The sequence below is a fragment of the Mobula hypostoma genome, chromosome 1 (genome assembly GCF_963921235.1).
Source record: "Mobula hypostoma chromosome 1, sMobHyp1.1, whole genome shotgun sequence".
NCBI classification, from domain to species: domain Eukaryota; kingdom Metazoa; phylum Chordata; class Chondrichthyes; order Myliobatiformes; family Myliobatidae; genus Mobula; species Mobula hypostoma.
Window position 1 is genome coordinate 238158507 of NC_086097.1, and position 14795 is coordinate 238173301.

The window sequence follows — 14795 nt, forward strand, 5'->3', positions numbered from 1 at the left end:
CATTATTGATTGCAAAAATGCTTTATGTTTCATATGCAGAATCAAAAGGAAGGGGAGTCAATTTCAGCATTCGAGGCTGAATTAAAGAAGCTGTCTGAGCATTTGTCATTTTGCTAATGGGCTTAATGATGCACAGAAGGATCGTTAGTTTGGGGAGTCTTACAAGAAATTATTCAAGAATAGCTCCTAACTGAGGCATAATTTACATTTAAAGGGCAGTTGAAATAGCTGTATCAATGGAAACAGCAGACACAATTGTGTTGCAGTCAGGAATGAAGGTCAGAGTGAACAAAATTGCAGCATCTGAACAGAAACTGACCAGGCCAAACAAATCGTGTTACCACTGAAGCAGAGTCTCACAGGTGAAATTTGCAGAAAATGTGGCAAAGTAGGACACCCACGAAGGACGCATGTCGGACAGACAAAAAACAAATGGTCAGCACAGGGTAGAGAAAAAGCTAAGAAGTCAAGTTGCAGTTTCAAAAAGAGCATTAATCGGGATACCGTTGATGAAAAAATGTGATAATGATGAGAGTGACACATGATTGAGTACCCTTGAGATTTACAATGTGAAAACAATAAACAAAATATATGACTAATATCAGAAGTGAATTGCAAATGAATTAAAATGAAATTAGACACTGGCTCAACAGTTTCATTCGTTCCACAATATAAGTTTGAACGGCATTTGAAAGATACTAAACTAAAGCCTGCAGGTATCCAACTGAGAACTTATACTGGAGAAAAGAGCATGTATGTGGTAAAACCAGGAGGGCCAGCATTGTGGGTTGTGATTAACTGAGACAACTACAAATTGATTGAAGATCCATCCACCATTTTCATGCCATGTCCCCTGTAAACAGAGTCGAATGAAAGCGAATTAAGAAAGGTACTGAACCACAACTGTCACCATGCCGAACACAATGCACCATTGCCCAAAAGATGACAACAGACATTGGTGCCAACATCTGTGTCTCTGGTTGGAAAGCCCAGAAGAAGCGTGAAAGTGCAAAAGCAGTGGTCCAAGTACAATAGTTTTTGTCAGTAGCATATCTGAGAAAGCCTCTGATATGTTAATCATGCAGTTACTTGTGAAATGTGGCTTGGTTTTAAGCTGGAAGAGAATTTAAGGCGCTTCAAAAAAGTCACAAGCATTCAGATTTTGTGCGTATAAAGAAGCAGAATCTACTCTGTGCTCATTAAGATTACTGCATGAACTTCAAGTGGGAGACAAAATGTTGTTTGTAAAATTAGATGCAAAGACCGAAGCCCAGCAGGATGAATGGAAGGCCAAAAAGAAAAGAATCAATGGAGATACAAAAATAGAGGATTTGTCAGATGATGTTGACGATGAGGAAACTAAGAGGAGAGATCAGATCGTAAAGGGAGCAATAGAAGGATTAATAAGAGACTACTCCAGTGAACTAAATGCACCTGCCCAAGATCAAGATGGACATCCTAGAAGGAAGAAACTACAAAAGATAGAGGAGGGTGACATTAGTGCTATGGAAATGGAAGAGGATTAACATGACTTAGTTTCATGAGAAATTAGCAAATTCTGAGATACTCAGAAAATAACTAGAAAAAGAAAGTCAAGAAGTTGAAAAGTAGAGAAGAGATAAAGATACAGAAAGAAGCGGGACCAGGAGAGAAGCAAGGGTCAAAGTAGATCTGGAGAGAAAAGCTAAGAAAATAAGAAAAAAGGGGTCTAGAACCACTTCCTGCAGTCTCAGAGTCAACTCCTACAACCACCACAGAGGAGACCTCAGAACCTGTCACTGTTTCATTGCCACAAGTCTCACCTGCCAAGCAGAGTGATACCCCTTGTCAGGAAAGACGTTAATGCACAAGAGTAAGAAAGCCTCCACAATGAATAAGTTCTTAGGCCATTCTGTGGATGTTTATATAGTAGTTTATCGTATAATGTACTGTGTATGTAGTTGAGATGCACTCTCTATTGAGTTGGAGTTTATAACTAAGTGGGTAGGACCGTTGTGTATTTAATATTTCAGTGGTATAAGTGCAATATTATAAATATATTGTTTGATTAAGCATTCTCATTTGTTTAAATAATTTATTACCGATTATATGTAAAAATAAATTAATTGTTTACGTCATGATTCTACCACATGATACGTGCGCGCCTCGCTCCTGCTCGTCTTTTTCTTGAAATTAGTTTAATATTCTTAAGTTACAAAACATAATAGATGTCTTTGTCACAAAGGTTGAAACCATCTCTTTAGTTGTGCTGACACTTCCTCCCTTCATCCAGTCTTCCCTGAGCTTTGGCACCAAACTTGTATCTTTCGCTAGTTCCTATAAAAATTTTGCTAAGCCTAACTTTTGCACAGTACCCATTTCCTTCTCCCTCCCGAATGCTCTACATAAAATGCTGGAGGAACTCAGCAAGTCAAGCATCATGTATAGAAAGGAATAAACAGGTGATGCTTCAGGCCAAAACCCTTCATCAGGAATGGAAAGAAAGGGGGTGGAGGGAAGAACCAGAATATTAAGATGGGTGGAGGGAAGGAGTACAAGCTAGAAGGTGATAGGTGAATCCAGGTGGTGGGGGAGGATGGAGAGTTAAGGAAGAGGCTTCCCCCCAATACTATTTTCATGAAACATTCAGTCATCCAGCTTTCTGCCTTCGCTCCCTTATTAAACAGCAGTAGGTGTGGTTCTTTAATACGAAAAGGCATTTCTCTGATGCTTTTCCCCAAGTCACTGACCCCATTCCCTCCCTAGCAACAATTTGAGGTGGGGTGGCACTTTTTACAACCTTGGTGATATATTAACCCAGAGGAAGTACTTCAAGTCACAGATTCACGGCATTACTGAAATTGCTAACCTCTTCCTCCAGAACATTACTGGACTTTACTCCTGCCTCAATGCCTCCTGTTCGAACACTTGTCCATGCCTTTCATATCTCTGTACTTGACAAGCGCAACACACTCTTGACTTGTCTTCAAGCTCCCAATGTCTGTTAATTTGAAGCCACCAAAACCCTGTTCCAATGACAGCATGCTACGTCTATCTATTATCTCCGTGTCCTCTGACCTAGAATACATTAGTTTCGGGATTAGCCAAGTATGAGTTTTAGCTTTATAATCCTAAACCTTGGACTCTTTCTATTTATGGAATTTTGATCAAACCTTAACCTTCAGATTTCTGGATTCCTCCAATAACTGCCCTATGACTTCTCCCAAATTTAATCATCATGCCGGTAGTATCTAAGCGGGAGGAGAGATAACAGCGCGCCATGTGTGCGCAGCCCTCTGGTGAAAATGATATTGTATCCGTTAAATAGGGGCCATGGACAATTCTGATTTGATGGAGATAGGCGTGAAAGCCCAGAGAAACATCTGGAGAAATTTCTGTAACGCAGGTTTGCTGCTGTTGTTACTGCGCGATCGAGAATCTTCAGGAGGGAAGGCCTCAAAATCCCCTCCTTTGCCTGCTATTGGCGACCAAGATTGAGGTCGAATCATTCAGATAGAGATGGTGCTCGGCACTTGGTGTCGGAGAGCTGATCGGAGGCTCGAAGTTTTCGGACGACTCAGAGTCGGAATGTGGTCGGGCATGGCAGGGAGAGTTTTTCTTCCTTCTCCCATCTGTGTGAGATATGGGACATTTGACAGACTTTGAACTTTTTACTGTGCTCATGGACTGTTCTTCTCAGGTTATGGTATTGTTGCACTGTTGTAACTATATTATGTGGTTTTGTTAGTTTTTTCAGTCTTGGTCTGACCTGTATTTTGTGATATCACACCAGAGGAAATATTGTATCATTTCTTAATACATGCATTACTAAATGACAATAAAAGAGGACTGCGTGTCTTCATAATCTAATCTAATCTGATCTATGTCTTCAGATACTGTGACTCAGCAACCAATTTCCTAAATCTCCCTGCATGTCTCTTTCATCAGCCTTTTGATTATCACTGATTATCATCTTATGAGGCAATGTGTTAAATTTAGTTTAATATTGTTCTAATAAAGGTCAAATATAAATTCATGCTGCTTATAGTGGTACACTCAGATGGACATTTCTTCAGATAATACAATTTAAAACTTAAATATCAACATTGAAACACTACTTCCAAACATCATATCTAAAAACACGGAAGACACTTCACTCAATAGATACACCAGAAGGAAATCTGTTCAAGAGGGAGCTGCGCTACATGAGAACGACCTCTGCTGTGCCGCAGCGAATGAACGGCAAATACAAAAGGAGAGACAACACAACCAAGAGACCCAACCAGTAACCACAGACACTCCTTACCCTTACTCACACTGCACCGGAATGTGTGTGTCAAACATGTGTATCATCAAAGAAAAAATGGCTAGAGTCACTTTGCACTTTAGTGCATGGGTGTTTATTAAGTGCATCAAAAATTAAACTTAAGTTCGCAAAAATAGTGAAGAGAAATAGGCCAATGTTTACAAAATGATATAAAACACAATCAAAGCTCCGTACGTATTCTTGTTCAATGTGAACTCCTGGCAGCCACTAACTCTCTCTCATACTGAGGGCGATGAACTCCTTTTATTAGGCACTAGGATGTACCATCTTTAATTACCAACAAAGTTAACCCAAGACTACACGAGTTAAAATATGATGCACCCCATTACTAAAAAATATTCCACCGTGTACAGTGGGAAAGGCACCATAAAGCCAACCCGAGTGTATCGGCTTGGTTTAGTATCCAGTGAAAGCCATAGGACTGTTGGGAAGCAACAGCGTAAAATAACAGAATGCTCAACACAATACAAATAAAGAGTCCTCCAAGAGGACCGCAAACTTGTTCTAGGGTTTGGAGGCTTGCCTTCCTCAATCTGGAGACCTATGTTAGCTGGAGATAGGGTCTTGTGCTTTGACTGTTGGGAGGGCCACCCATGCCAAACTAGTCAAAGAGTGTAGAGGCAAGACTAGGAGTGGTCCAACACTGACAGGCAAAACAAAACTGTTACGGAAACAGCAATGAAGAATCCTATACAGACAGAGACGGAGGACTTTCCTCACTGCCCTAAACACCAGGAGTGTAATGGGCAGTAGGTAAGTACAAGTAAAGAATTAAATTAAACTAGAATTTGGTGTCTGACTGAACGTATGTAGCAATGCGGAGGGGAAACAGTTATGAGAATATGCCGGGGAAGACATTGAAGTGTGCACACTCACGGCAACCAACAGGAGAATGACAAGGAAATGTTCGTGTGTGAGTGCATGCACCTTTGGAAGGAGTGCATTTACCGAGTACAGCTGTTATAATATGGATCCCAGTTCGGTCTCTGCATCCACTTGAGGACCCACCAATAGACAATTCCTTAGAAAAACATCACAGTCGACTCAAGCAATCACGCTATTGCTAATCAGAAATAACAGCAAATACACAAATCAAGTGTGCATGAAGAAGGATGTAAGAGATGAACAAATTTTTATGGAAGAGCAAAAGCAGTTTCACAGTATTTGGAACTTAGTGGAGACGATATATTTTGTCCAATCTAAAGCAACTATTAAAATAAGAACATTACTCCTGATATCTGAAGAATTTTACTGAAATTGCCGGACTCAAAAAGCAATCACTCCTTAGAGAGAAATATGGATTGGGTTTGAGTCTGTTGCATTACAACATTAAAAAGTTCAGCTTTGGTTATGCACTCAGATTACTGGATGCATCATACACTATTGGTAAAATACACAAGTTGATAATTATTGATGAACCATCGCAGTATATAATAGGAATAGTTGTTATTCATCAGTATTAAAGAGGTGTTACTAAAGACATATATTCTGACAATAATTATGCTGATGTTCATCAGTTAATTAGATATCAACAAAATATCATAGGGAGCCAATTAAAACCCGATCCAAATGATAAAGCTGTAATTGAACATTTCAATTGGTGTGAATAGATTTATTTTTACTAATTAACTACTGTTTTTATAGACTAATGATCATTTACTTTGTTTTAAGGATGATCTAATACAAACAGATTTATCCTTTGAGTCATGGAAAATCAGGTGAACTTAGAAAAATGTTGAACTCAATCATTTTTTTCAAAATGGATGTGTTCAAATGTGTTGAGATGGCAATCAGAATTGTGACTTACATTCAAATGGCACTTATTTTGGAAATGATATTGACTTACCATATTGATGGGGGCTCTGACCCTTCAATTTCCAAATAATCATACTTCTCTTCAAGTTGAAAATCCGTAAAAATGAGCGAGATGGTATCCCCAAGCTCGGCAGCAATTGTCCATGTACAGTCCGCATTATTGTAATACTCGCCAGGGAAGTTTGGACTCGAAATGATGCCGCTGGATCCTTGCAGAGTTCCCCCACAGCCATCTTCAGCTGGGTAGAGAAAGAAAATAAGTTATTGGCTTGAGCTCTGACACTGAACAACAAAAATACAATCATATAATGCAAATAATACATTGAAGTCCATTAAAGGTGCTCAGAGCAGCATAACAATTAATATAAGAAATAAAGCCCTTCCAAGTTACTCCATCATTCGATAAGATTGCAGCTGATCAGAGAGTGGAGGCAAGATTAAAGCTGGAGGAGCGGAGAAAAAACTGGATCAAAACACACAAACTGCTGTAGGAATTCAGTTAGCATTTATTTCGGGAAATGAATCAATATTGCAAAAAGAGAAAAGTAATGAAATAGTGTGATAGACTGTTCATAGCCCATTCTGAAATCTGATGGCGGAGGAGAAGAAGCTGTTCCTAAATCACTGAGTGTGTACCTTTAGGCTTCTGTGCCTCTTCCCAGATGGTGACAATAAGAAGCGGCCATGTCCTGGATGTGAATGAAGGCACAGGCAGACTGTGACTTCACATGACTGTGATGATTGTACGCTCTAGTATCAATTGTTTGGTGACAATGAAGTATAAAGTACATATTGGAAATCTAATAGAAAAACAGTCAATGCTGAAAGCTGCATCTCAGGAAGAGGAAGAGTTTCCCTGGTTGGAAAGAGATCTAATATTGGGTCCAAGAGTTAGCACGTCAAGTTCAAAACTTTTCATTATAACCGTTCTGATGAAGAATCTTAAAACATTCGCTCTTTCCACAAGATGCAGTTTGACTTGCTGAGTGTCTCCCCCCCACTCCCACCCCTGCCTCATTTAGTTTTTCTTTCCTATCTGACTTTGTGCAAAAACATGGCCAGCAAAATGACTTCTGGCCCACGGCATTGTAACTCTGGGAACCTTTGGAACTCGTGTCAACAGCAGAAAGCAGCAAAGAATTGCCGAATCACAGAAGCAGCTGAAAAATAAAGCAGCCACTATCTGATATGTGCTCGATGATCTTGGTAAATCTCTCTTTATTTCTCAAAGTCCTTCCTGTTAGTGGAAGTACTTTTGGTCATTCTCTTTTGAAGGGGGAAATCTCCAAAGGATGTAATTGTTATCACATGCTGAGTGTGAACTGTATATCGGATCAATTGCAAGAATATAGCAAGCATGCATGTGGCTGGGCGATCACGTGGTGAATCGATTGGGCCTCCAATGCATGGGAGGCACTCAGTTACAGCGCAGGCTTGCGAGTGCACTTGCTTTTTACTCAATGGGCACAGTTCTTAACTCCCACACTGTAAGTAGTCCACAGCATGCATGGCTAATATGATTCAGTAAGAACATTTAATTGTGTTGCTCCATTTTTGTCCTTGCTCTACACAACCTGCCTATGCTCTGGACTTCTGGAAGGAGTTAACGTTGCATGCCCTGTTACCCTCGTCACCATTCTACCTGTACCTTAACTAGACACCATCCTTAACATGCAAATATTCAGATCCATATTTATTTTTCACATGTGCATCAAAACATACAGTGAAACGCATCATTTGCATTAACAATCAGCACACCCAAGGATGTGCTGGGGATGGGTAGCAAATGTTGTCATGTTTTCCAGTGCCAATATAGCATACTGACAATGTTCAACACAACACACATTCAGTAGACAAATTATTAGGTACCTCCTGTATCTAATAAAGTGGCCACTCAGTGTATGTTTGTATTTGTCTGTTGGTGTAACCCATTCACCTCAAGATTTGACATGTTGTGCATTCAGAGATGTTCCTCTGCACACCACTTTTGTAACACATGGTTATTTGAGTTACTCTCACCTTCCTGTCAGCTTGAACTATTCTGGCTATTCTCCTCTGACCTCTTTGCTTAACAAGGCGTTTTCACCCTCAGGACTGCTGCTCACTGGAATTTTTTTTTTAATTTACGTACCACCCACTGCAAACTCTAAAGACCATTGTGTGAGGAAAATCCAGGAGGTCATCAGTTTCTGAGATACTCAAACCACCCTGTCAGGCACCAACAATCATTCCACAATCACACTTCTTCCCAATTCTGATGTTTTGTCTCAACAGCAATTGTATTTTTTGACCATGTCTGCAAGCTTTTGTGCATTGCGTGGCTGCTACATGATTGGTTGATTAGATATTTGCATCAACGAGCAGGTGTACCAAATAAAGTGACCACTATGTGTAGCAACCTCAACATCAGAATAAAACAACAGTAAATCAAACCCTTTTCTCACTCTCCTACCCTTCTCATGTACACACAGGCCTCCAGCCCCAGGATAGGCCACATCAGGTCCTCCAGTCCTTTGCCCCAGACTCCCAGAACTGCAAACATTTGGCTCCCAACCTCCTTTCTCTGGCCCGAACTCCCAGAGATAGAGGCATTGGGCTTCAAATCTCCAGTCTCTAATATTTAACACCACCAGTCAAAACGTTGCATAATTCTGAATTGAATAACCTTATTTTATTGCCATTACATAGTTTTGATAATTAATGTCAATTAACAATGCCTTTAATTAGCAGCTGAAATTTAATTGTTTCATGCATTGCACCTCACTTAGTGGAAAGAGCTGAAGATCCATTCATCAGCAATAAAATAGAATGCACTTATAAATCTAATTACAAGACAGAGGCCGCAATTGCAATTTGTAATCATGCAAGAGGAAATGCAGTGTGCAATACTGGCTTATTTTGTGGTAGTTGTGATTTTTTTCTCCCCCACCAAACCGCAATCTGACCTTCAGTAGAAAGGATGATCTTCTATTACTGCCAAGATATTGATAGAACTGCAAAAATAATGAACTATAAACAAAGTTCTGTGTCCCAAGAGTAGACAATAATAAATCTTCATTATTTAATCACTAAATGGTTCACTACCTCAGAATATAAAATATGGGTGTTCTTCTGGGTCAATGCCTCAGTTCCCATTAGAAGGTGCTTCTGTTATAAATCATAGCAGAATGGATTTTGTAATAGAACTTGCATATGCTTTGATTTTTTTAATGTGATTTCGAAGACCCCATGCTATGCTGGATCATTCTTAAATGCATGTGGGTGTGTGTACATTAGCAAATGTACACCACTTACTTGAATAGTGCAAAAATAAAAACATAAAAGTAGCAAGGTAGTGTTCACAGGTTCAATGTCCTGTCAGAAATCGGATGGGGGGGGGAAGAAGCTGTGCCCGAATCACTGAGTGTGTGCCTTCAGGCTTCTGTACCTCCTTCCCAACGGTAGCAATGAGAACAGGGCATGACCTGGGTGATGGTGGTCCTTAACGATGGATGCACGTTTTTGAGGTATCACTCCTTGAAGATGATCTGGATACCACAAAGGCTATGATGGAGCTGACTAAGTTAGCATCACACTGTGTTCCTGCTTTACGGTAAAGTGATAATGTCACTTGGTATGGCATGCTTATTCTTCCAGCTTAAAATTGTGCTGTCTCCCAAATAAATCATCAGGTTTGATGGGGGGCATTACTGTGACTACTGCTTCCTCTTTGATTTATAGCAATGAAACAGCTTGTGTTCCATATCGTACTGCCCTGGCTTGCATATTGATTGAATGTATTGTAGTCAGCTAGGACGCAACATCCATAGTCGACCCCAACCAACTTATCTCATTATAATGATGGCTTAGATTTAAGCATTCAGGTAATATTTCAAACTTTGTAGATAACATGAAACTTAGAGATGCAGTTGGCAGTAATGCAGATGAAAGATCAAAGGGAACATACTTATCCTGACAGAATGTGCAGACGACTGGCAGATAAAATTTAACAGACCTAGTTACAAGGTAATACATTTTGGTGGAAAGAAAGAAAGAGTAGAATTCGTGGTGCATCTCTAAAACGAGTGCAGAAACAGACAGTGTAAGGTGAATGCATAAAACTTCAAAGGTGACAGTACTTATTAAGGGAGCTGTTATTAAAGCATTTTGTATTGTTTGGGTTCGTGGAGTTCAATGAGTATGTTAAAATAGTGGTTAAGTTATATTTGAAGCACTGCATCTAAAATGGTCACTTTCTGAAAATATGAACAAGATGGCTGCCAGCGACCAATGCGGCCAACAGCGACATCCTGCAGACAGCTTACGAAACTGCTTCTACTTTGTGTTTTAAATGGTTCTCGACAGCAACTTCTTCGATCTCATCTGTGGAAACAGCTTAATTTCTACCTTTAATATCTCTCTTTTCCCTTTACAAGGTGGACAGGGTTCTGTTGATGACCCTGACCGAGAGCTACACTCAAACTTCAGTTTTTGCCGCAATGGGACCTGATCCCGGGATTCACCGACAAGCCATTTTTCGATATCCCAAGGACACGGCCCAGAAGATGAGCGTGCCACCGGGTTTCTGAGGGTTTGCAGCCCTGAGGACGAGCCAACTCTAGGCCTGTGCTTCCAACTGAAGCATTATGGGAACATTGGGAACAGCAGATCAGCTGGGGGCGGGGTTGCGGGGGCCTGCACTCAGATCAGGCGCGCGCTCTCTCTCTCTCTCTCTCGTCCTTGGTGGTTGAGTGTTTGTTGCCTATTTTTGAGTTAGAGAACTCGGGGTGGGGGGAGGGGGGGAGAGGAATAGCGATGCCACGGAATTTAACACAGTAAATCAGGAGTTGTTCTGTCTTGTTGGTCTCCCCTCTCGCCGTGTGACACCTTTCTGTCCCTTTATTAGGGAGGGACGGAGAGAGGAAGAGAGAGGGAGGAGGGGAGAGAGAAAGAGGGAGGGGAGAGGGAGGGGGAGAAGAAGGGGGAGAAGGAGGGGGAGAAGGAGGGGGAGAAGGAGGGGGAGAAGGAGGGGGAGAAGGAGGGGGAGAAGGAGGGGGAGAAGGAGGGGGAGAGACTGCTGTATGTTGAACTGTCGGGTGAATGATTAGATTTTCTTTTACTCCAGATCATGGTCTTTCTTGGGGGCTTTGCTATTGCTTGCTTGGTGGGTGGAGAGTGCATTTCCTTGCTGATGTAAGTGTGGGAGGAGGAGGGTCATTGTTGTACTGCTGCTTGTGCGTGGGAGGGGGAGTAGAAACCATAGAAACCATAGGAAAACTACAGCACAGAAACAGGCCTTTTGGCCCTTCTTGGCTGTGCCGATCCATTTTCTGCCTAGTCCCACTGACCTGCAGACGGACCATATCCCTCCATACACCTCCCATCCATGTATCTGTCCAATTTATTCTTAAATGTTAAAAAAGAACCCGCATTTACCACCTCGTCTCGCAGCTCATTCCATACTCCCACCACTCTCTGTGTGAAGAAGCCCCCGCTAATGTTCCCTTTAAACTTTACCCCCCTCACCCTTGACCCATGTCCTCTGGGTTTTTTTCTCCCCTTGCCTCAATGGAAAATGCCTGCTTGCATTCACTCTATCTATATCCATCATAATTTTATATACCTCTATCAAATCTTCCCTCATTCTTCTACGCTCCAGGGAATAAAGTCCTAACCTATCCAACCTTTCTCTGTAACAGAGTTTCTCAAGTCCCGGCAACATCCTTGTAATATCCATTTCAAACTTCCTCAACCATCTGAGGTGAAAGAGGCGCTGTTGTGCCTTTCTTGCCGCACAGCTGGTGTGTACAGACCACGTGAGGTCCTCGGTGATGTGGATGCCGAGGAACTTGAAGCTGTTCACCCTCTCAACCCCAGATCCATTGATGTCAATAGGGGTTAGCCCATCTCCATTCCTCCTGTAATCCACAACCGGCTCCTTTGTTTTTGCGACATTGAAGGAGAGGTTTTCTTGACACCATTGTATTTCCTTGACTTCTTCCCTGTAGGCCACCTTGTTATTATTTGAGATAAGGCCAATCAATGTAGTGTCGTCGGCATATTCAATTAGTGGATTGGAGCAGTGGTTGGCGATACAGTCATGGGTATACAGAACATAAAGGAGGGGACTCAGTACACAGTCCTGAGGAGCTCCTGTATTGAGTCAGCGGGTTGGATATGAGGGAGCCACTCTTACAACCTGCTGGCAATCTGAAGGTACATTAGTGGGTACATTTGGATAGGTACATGGAGAAAAGGAAGATGGAGGGATTATAGATATGGTGTAGGTAGGAGGGATTAGTGTTTGGATGTTTTTGATTTGTTTTTAGCTGGTTTGGCACAATGCTGTGGGATAAATGACCTGTTCCTGTGCTGTACTCTTCTATATTCTGTGTCTGTGTTCTAAGTGGAATCACCACCTTCAAGTATTTAAGATAATCAGGGCTTTCAAAAAGAATTTAGGTTCTTGATTAGCCAGGGCATCAAAGGGTATGGGGTGAAGGCAGGGGTGTGGAGATGACTGGAAGAATTGGATCAGCTCATGGTTGAATAGGAGAGCAGACTCAATGGGCCAAATGGCCTACATCTGCTCCTATATCTTATGATCTAGTTGGAAGAATCAATGGCACTTAGAGTCATAGAACACTAACACAGAAAAGGGACCTCCATCCCATCTAGTCCATGTCGAACTACTAATCTGTCTAATTCCACCGACCTGCACCTGGACCATAGCGCTCCACACCACCCCAATCCAAATTTCTCTCAAATTGAACCTGCATGTACTACTTCCACTGGCAGCTAGTTCAACACTCTCACTGCCCTCTGAATAAATATGTTCTCATTCTCGTCCCCTTTAAACATTTTACCTTTCACCCTTAACCCATGCCTTCTCCTTCTAGCCTCACCTGACCTCAGTGGAAAAAGCTTGCTTCTTCTCCTCTGCTGTCAAATTTCTAAACAGTCCATGAACTCATGAACACTACCTCACTATTCGACTTCTGCACTATTTAAGTTTTGGACTCTAACTGATAGTATTTTTTTTTGTCTTGCATTGTTCTGCTGCCACAAAAATAACAAATTTCACAAAGTATGTCTGATAATAAACCCGGGTCTGATACGGCCTCATTTATCTTTCGCACATCTCTGGCATTTAATTTGTCAGGTTAAATTTCGGGAACGGAATACCTTCTGTTAAACCAGTAGTGCTGAGCTCAAGAACACGGAAAGAGGACAGATGCCCACACTTTATAATTCCGAGCTTTGCATGCATTGATGTGGCAGTATGGACTGCACGTTTGTACATGCTGGATTAGCCAGTGCATTTGCACTGAATCATAGACTAGGTAACAATGTGAACCCAGCCAACTGAACATCACAGTGAACACGAGTCAACAACAAGGAAACAGCACCATAACTTACAGATTTTGGATATGCAGCTAGTTCATACAAATTGCAAGCAAAGTTATCCGAAATAATTTCTTCTCTCAATGCTTTTGCCTATTTGGTCAACCACCTACATGAAAGAATAATTCTGTATAAAACATTCACCGTTATACCTTTTAATCAATAATAAATATAACATAATAATAAATAATACTAGAAATAATTGAACATTCCTTCCAAATTACTTCTGTACTCCTTCTATGCCACAAGACCATAAGATATAGGCGCATTTGAAAGGCCATTTGGCCCACTGAATCTGCTCCATTTCATTATGGCGGATTCATTTTCCCTCTCATTCCCATCTCCTGCCTTCTCCCTATATCCTTTTATGCCCTGACTGATCAAGAGTTTATCAACTTCAGCCTTAAATTTACCCAATGACCTGTCCTCCATTGCCAACTGTGGCAAAAATTCCACCGACTTACCACTCTATGGCTAAAGAAATCCCTCCTCAACTCCGTTCCAAGTGGACGTCCCTCTATTCTGAGGTTGTGTCCCCTGGTGTGAGACTCCCCCACCATAGGAACCATCCTCTCCAAATCTACTCTATCGAGACCTTTCAACATTCAGTAGGTTTCAATGAGGTGTCACCCCTCAGTCTTCTAAATAGCAGTGAATACAGGCCCAGAGCCATCAAACACTCTTCATACGACAAGCCATTCAAACCTGCAATCATTCTTGTGAACCTCCTTTAAACCCTCTCCCACTTCAGCACAGCTTTTTACTCCATCATTTTGCCCATTCCAATTGAAGGCACTTAAAAATTAAAGAGATTACAAACATGAGAAAATCTGTAGGTGCTGGAAATCCAAGGCAAAACAAACAAAATGCTGGGGGATATCAGCAGGTCAGGCAGAATCTAGAGAAAATAATAAACAGTCGACGCTTCGGGCCAAGACTCTTCATTAGGACTGGAAAAAAAGATGAGAAGTCAGAATAAGAAGGTGAGGGAGGGTGGAAGCAGTACAAAATGGTAGGTGATATGGGAAACCAGGAGAAGGGGAGGGGGTTGAAGGAAAGAGCTGGAAAGTCAATTGGTGAAAGAGATAATGTGCTGAAAGAGGGGGAAATCTGATAGTAGAGGGTAGGAGGACATGGAAGAAAAGGAAGAAGGAAGAAGGAAGAGTGCCAGAGAGGGTCGATAGGCAGGTAAAATAAAAGGTGAGGAAGGGGGTCAAGGGAAGGGCAATTACTGGAAATTCATGAAATCAATGTTCATGCTATCAGGTTGGAGGCTACCCAGACAGAATAT

General features: G+C 41.5%; 1 protein-coding gene across 1 annotated transcript in view; it reads right to left on the reverse strand.

Annotated features, from left to right (window-relative positions):
* Nucleotides 1-14795, reverse strand: part of csmd3b (CUB and Sushi multiple domains 3b) — a 2345756-nt gene that overhangs the window by 1210386 nt on the left and 1120575 nt on the right. Inside the window, exon 5 of the mRNA XM_063066157.1 lies at nt 6153-6360. Coding sequence (XP_062922227.1) covers nt 6153-6360 — 208 coding nt within the window. The remainder of the gene's footprint in view (nt 1-6152; nt 6361-14795) is intronic.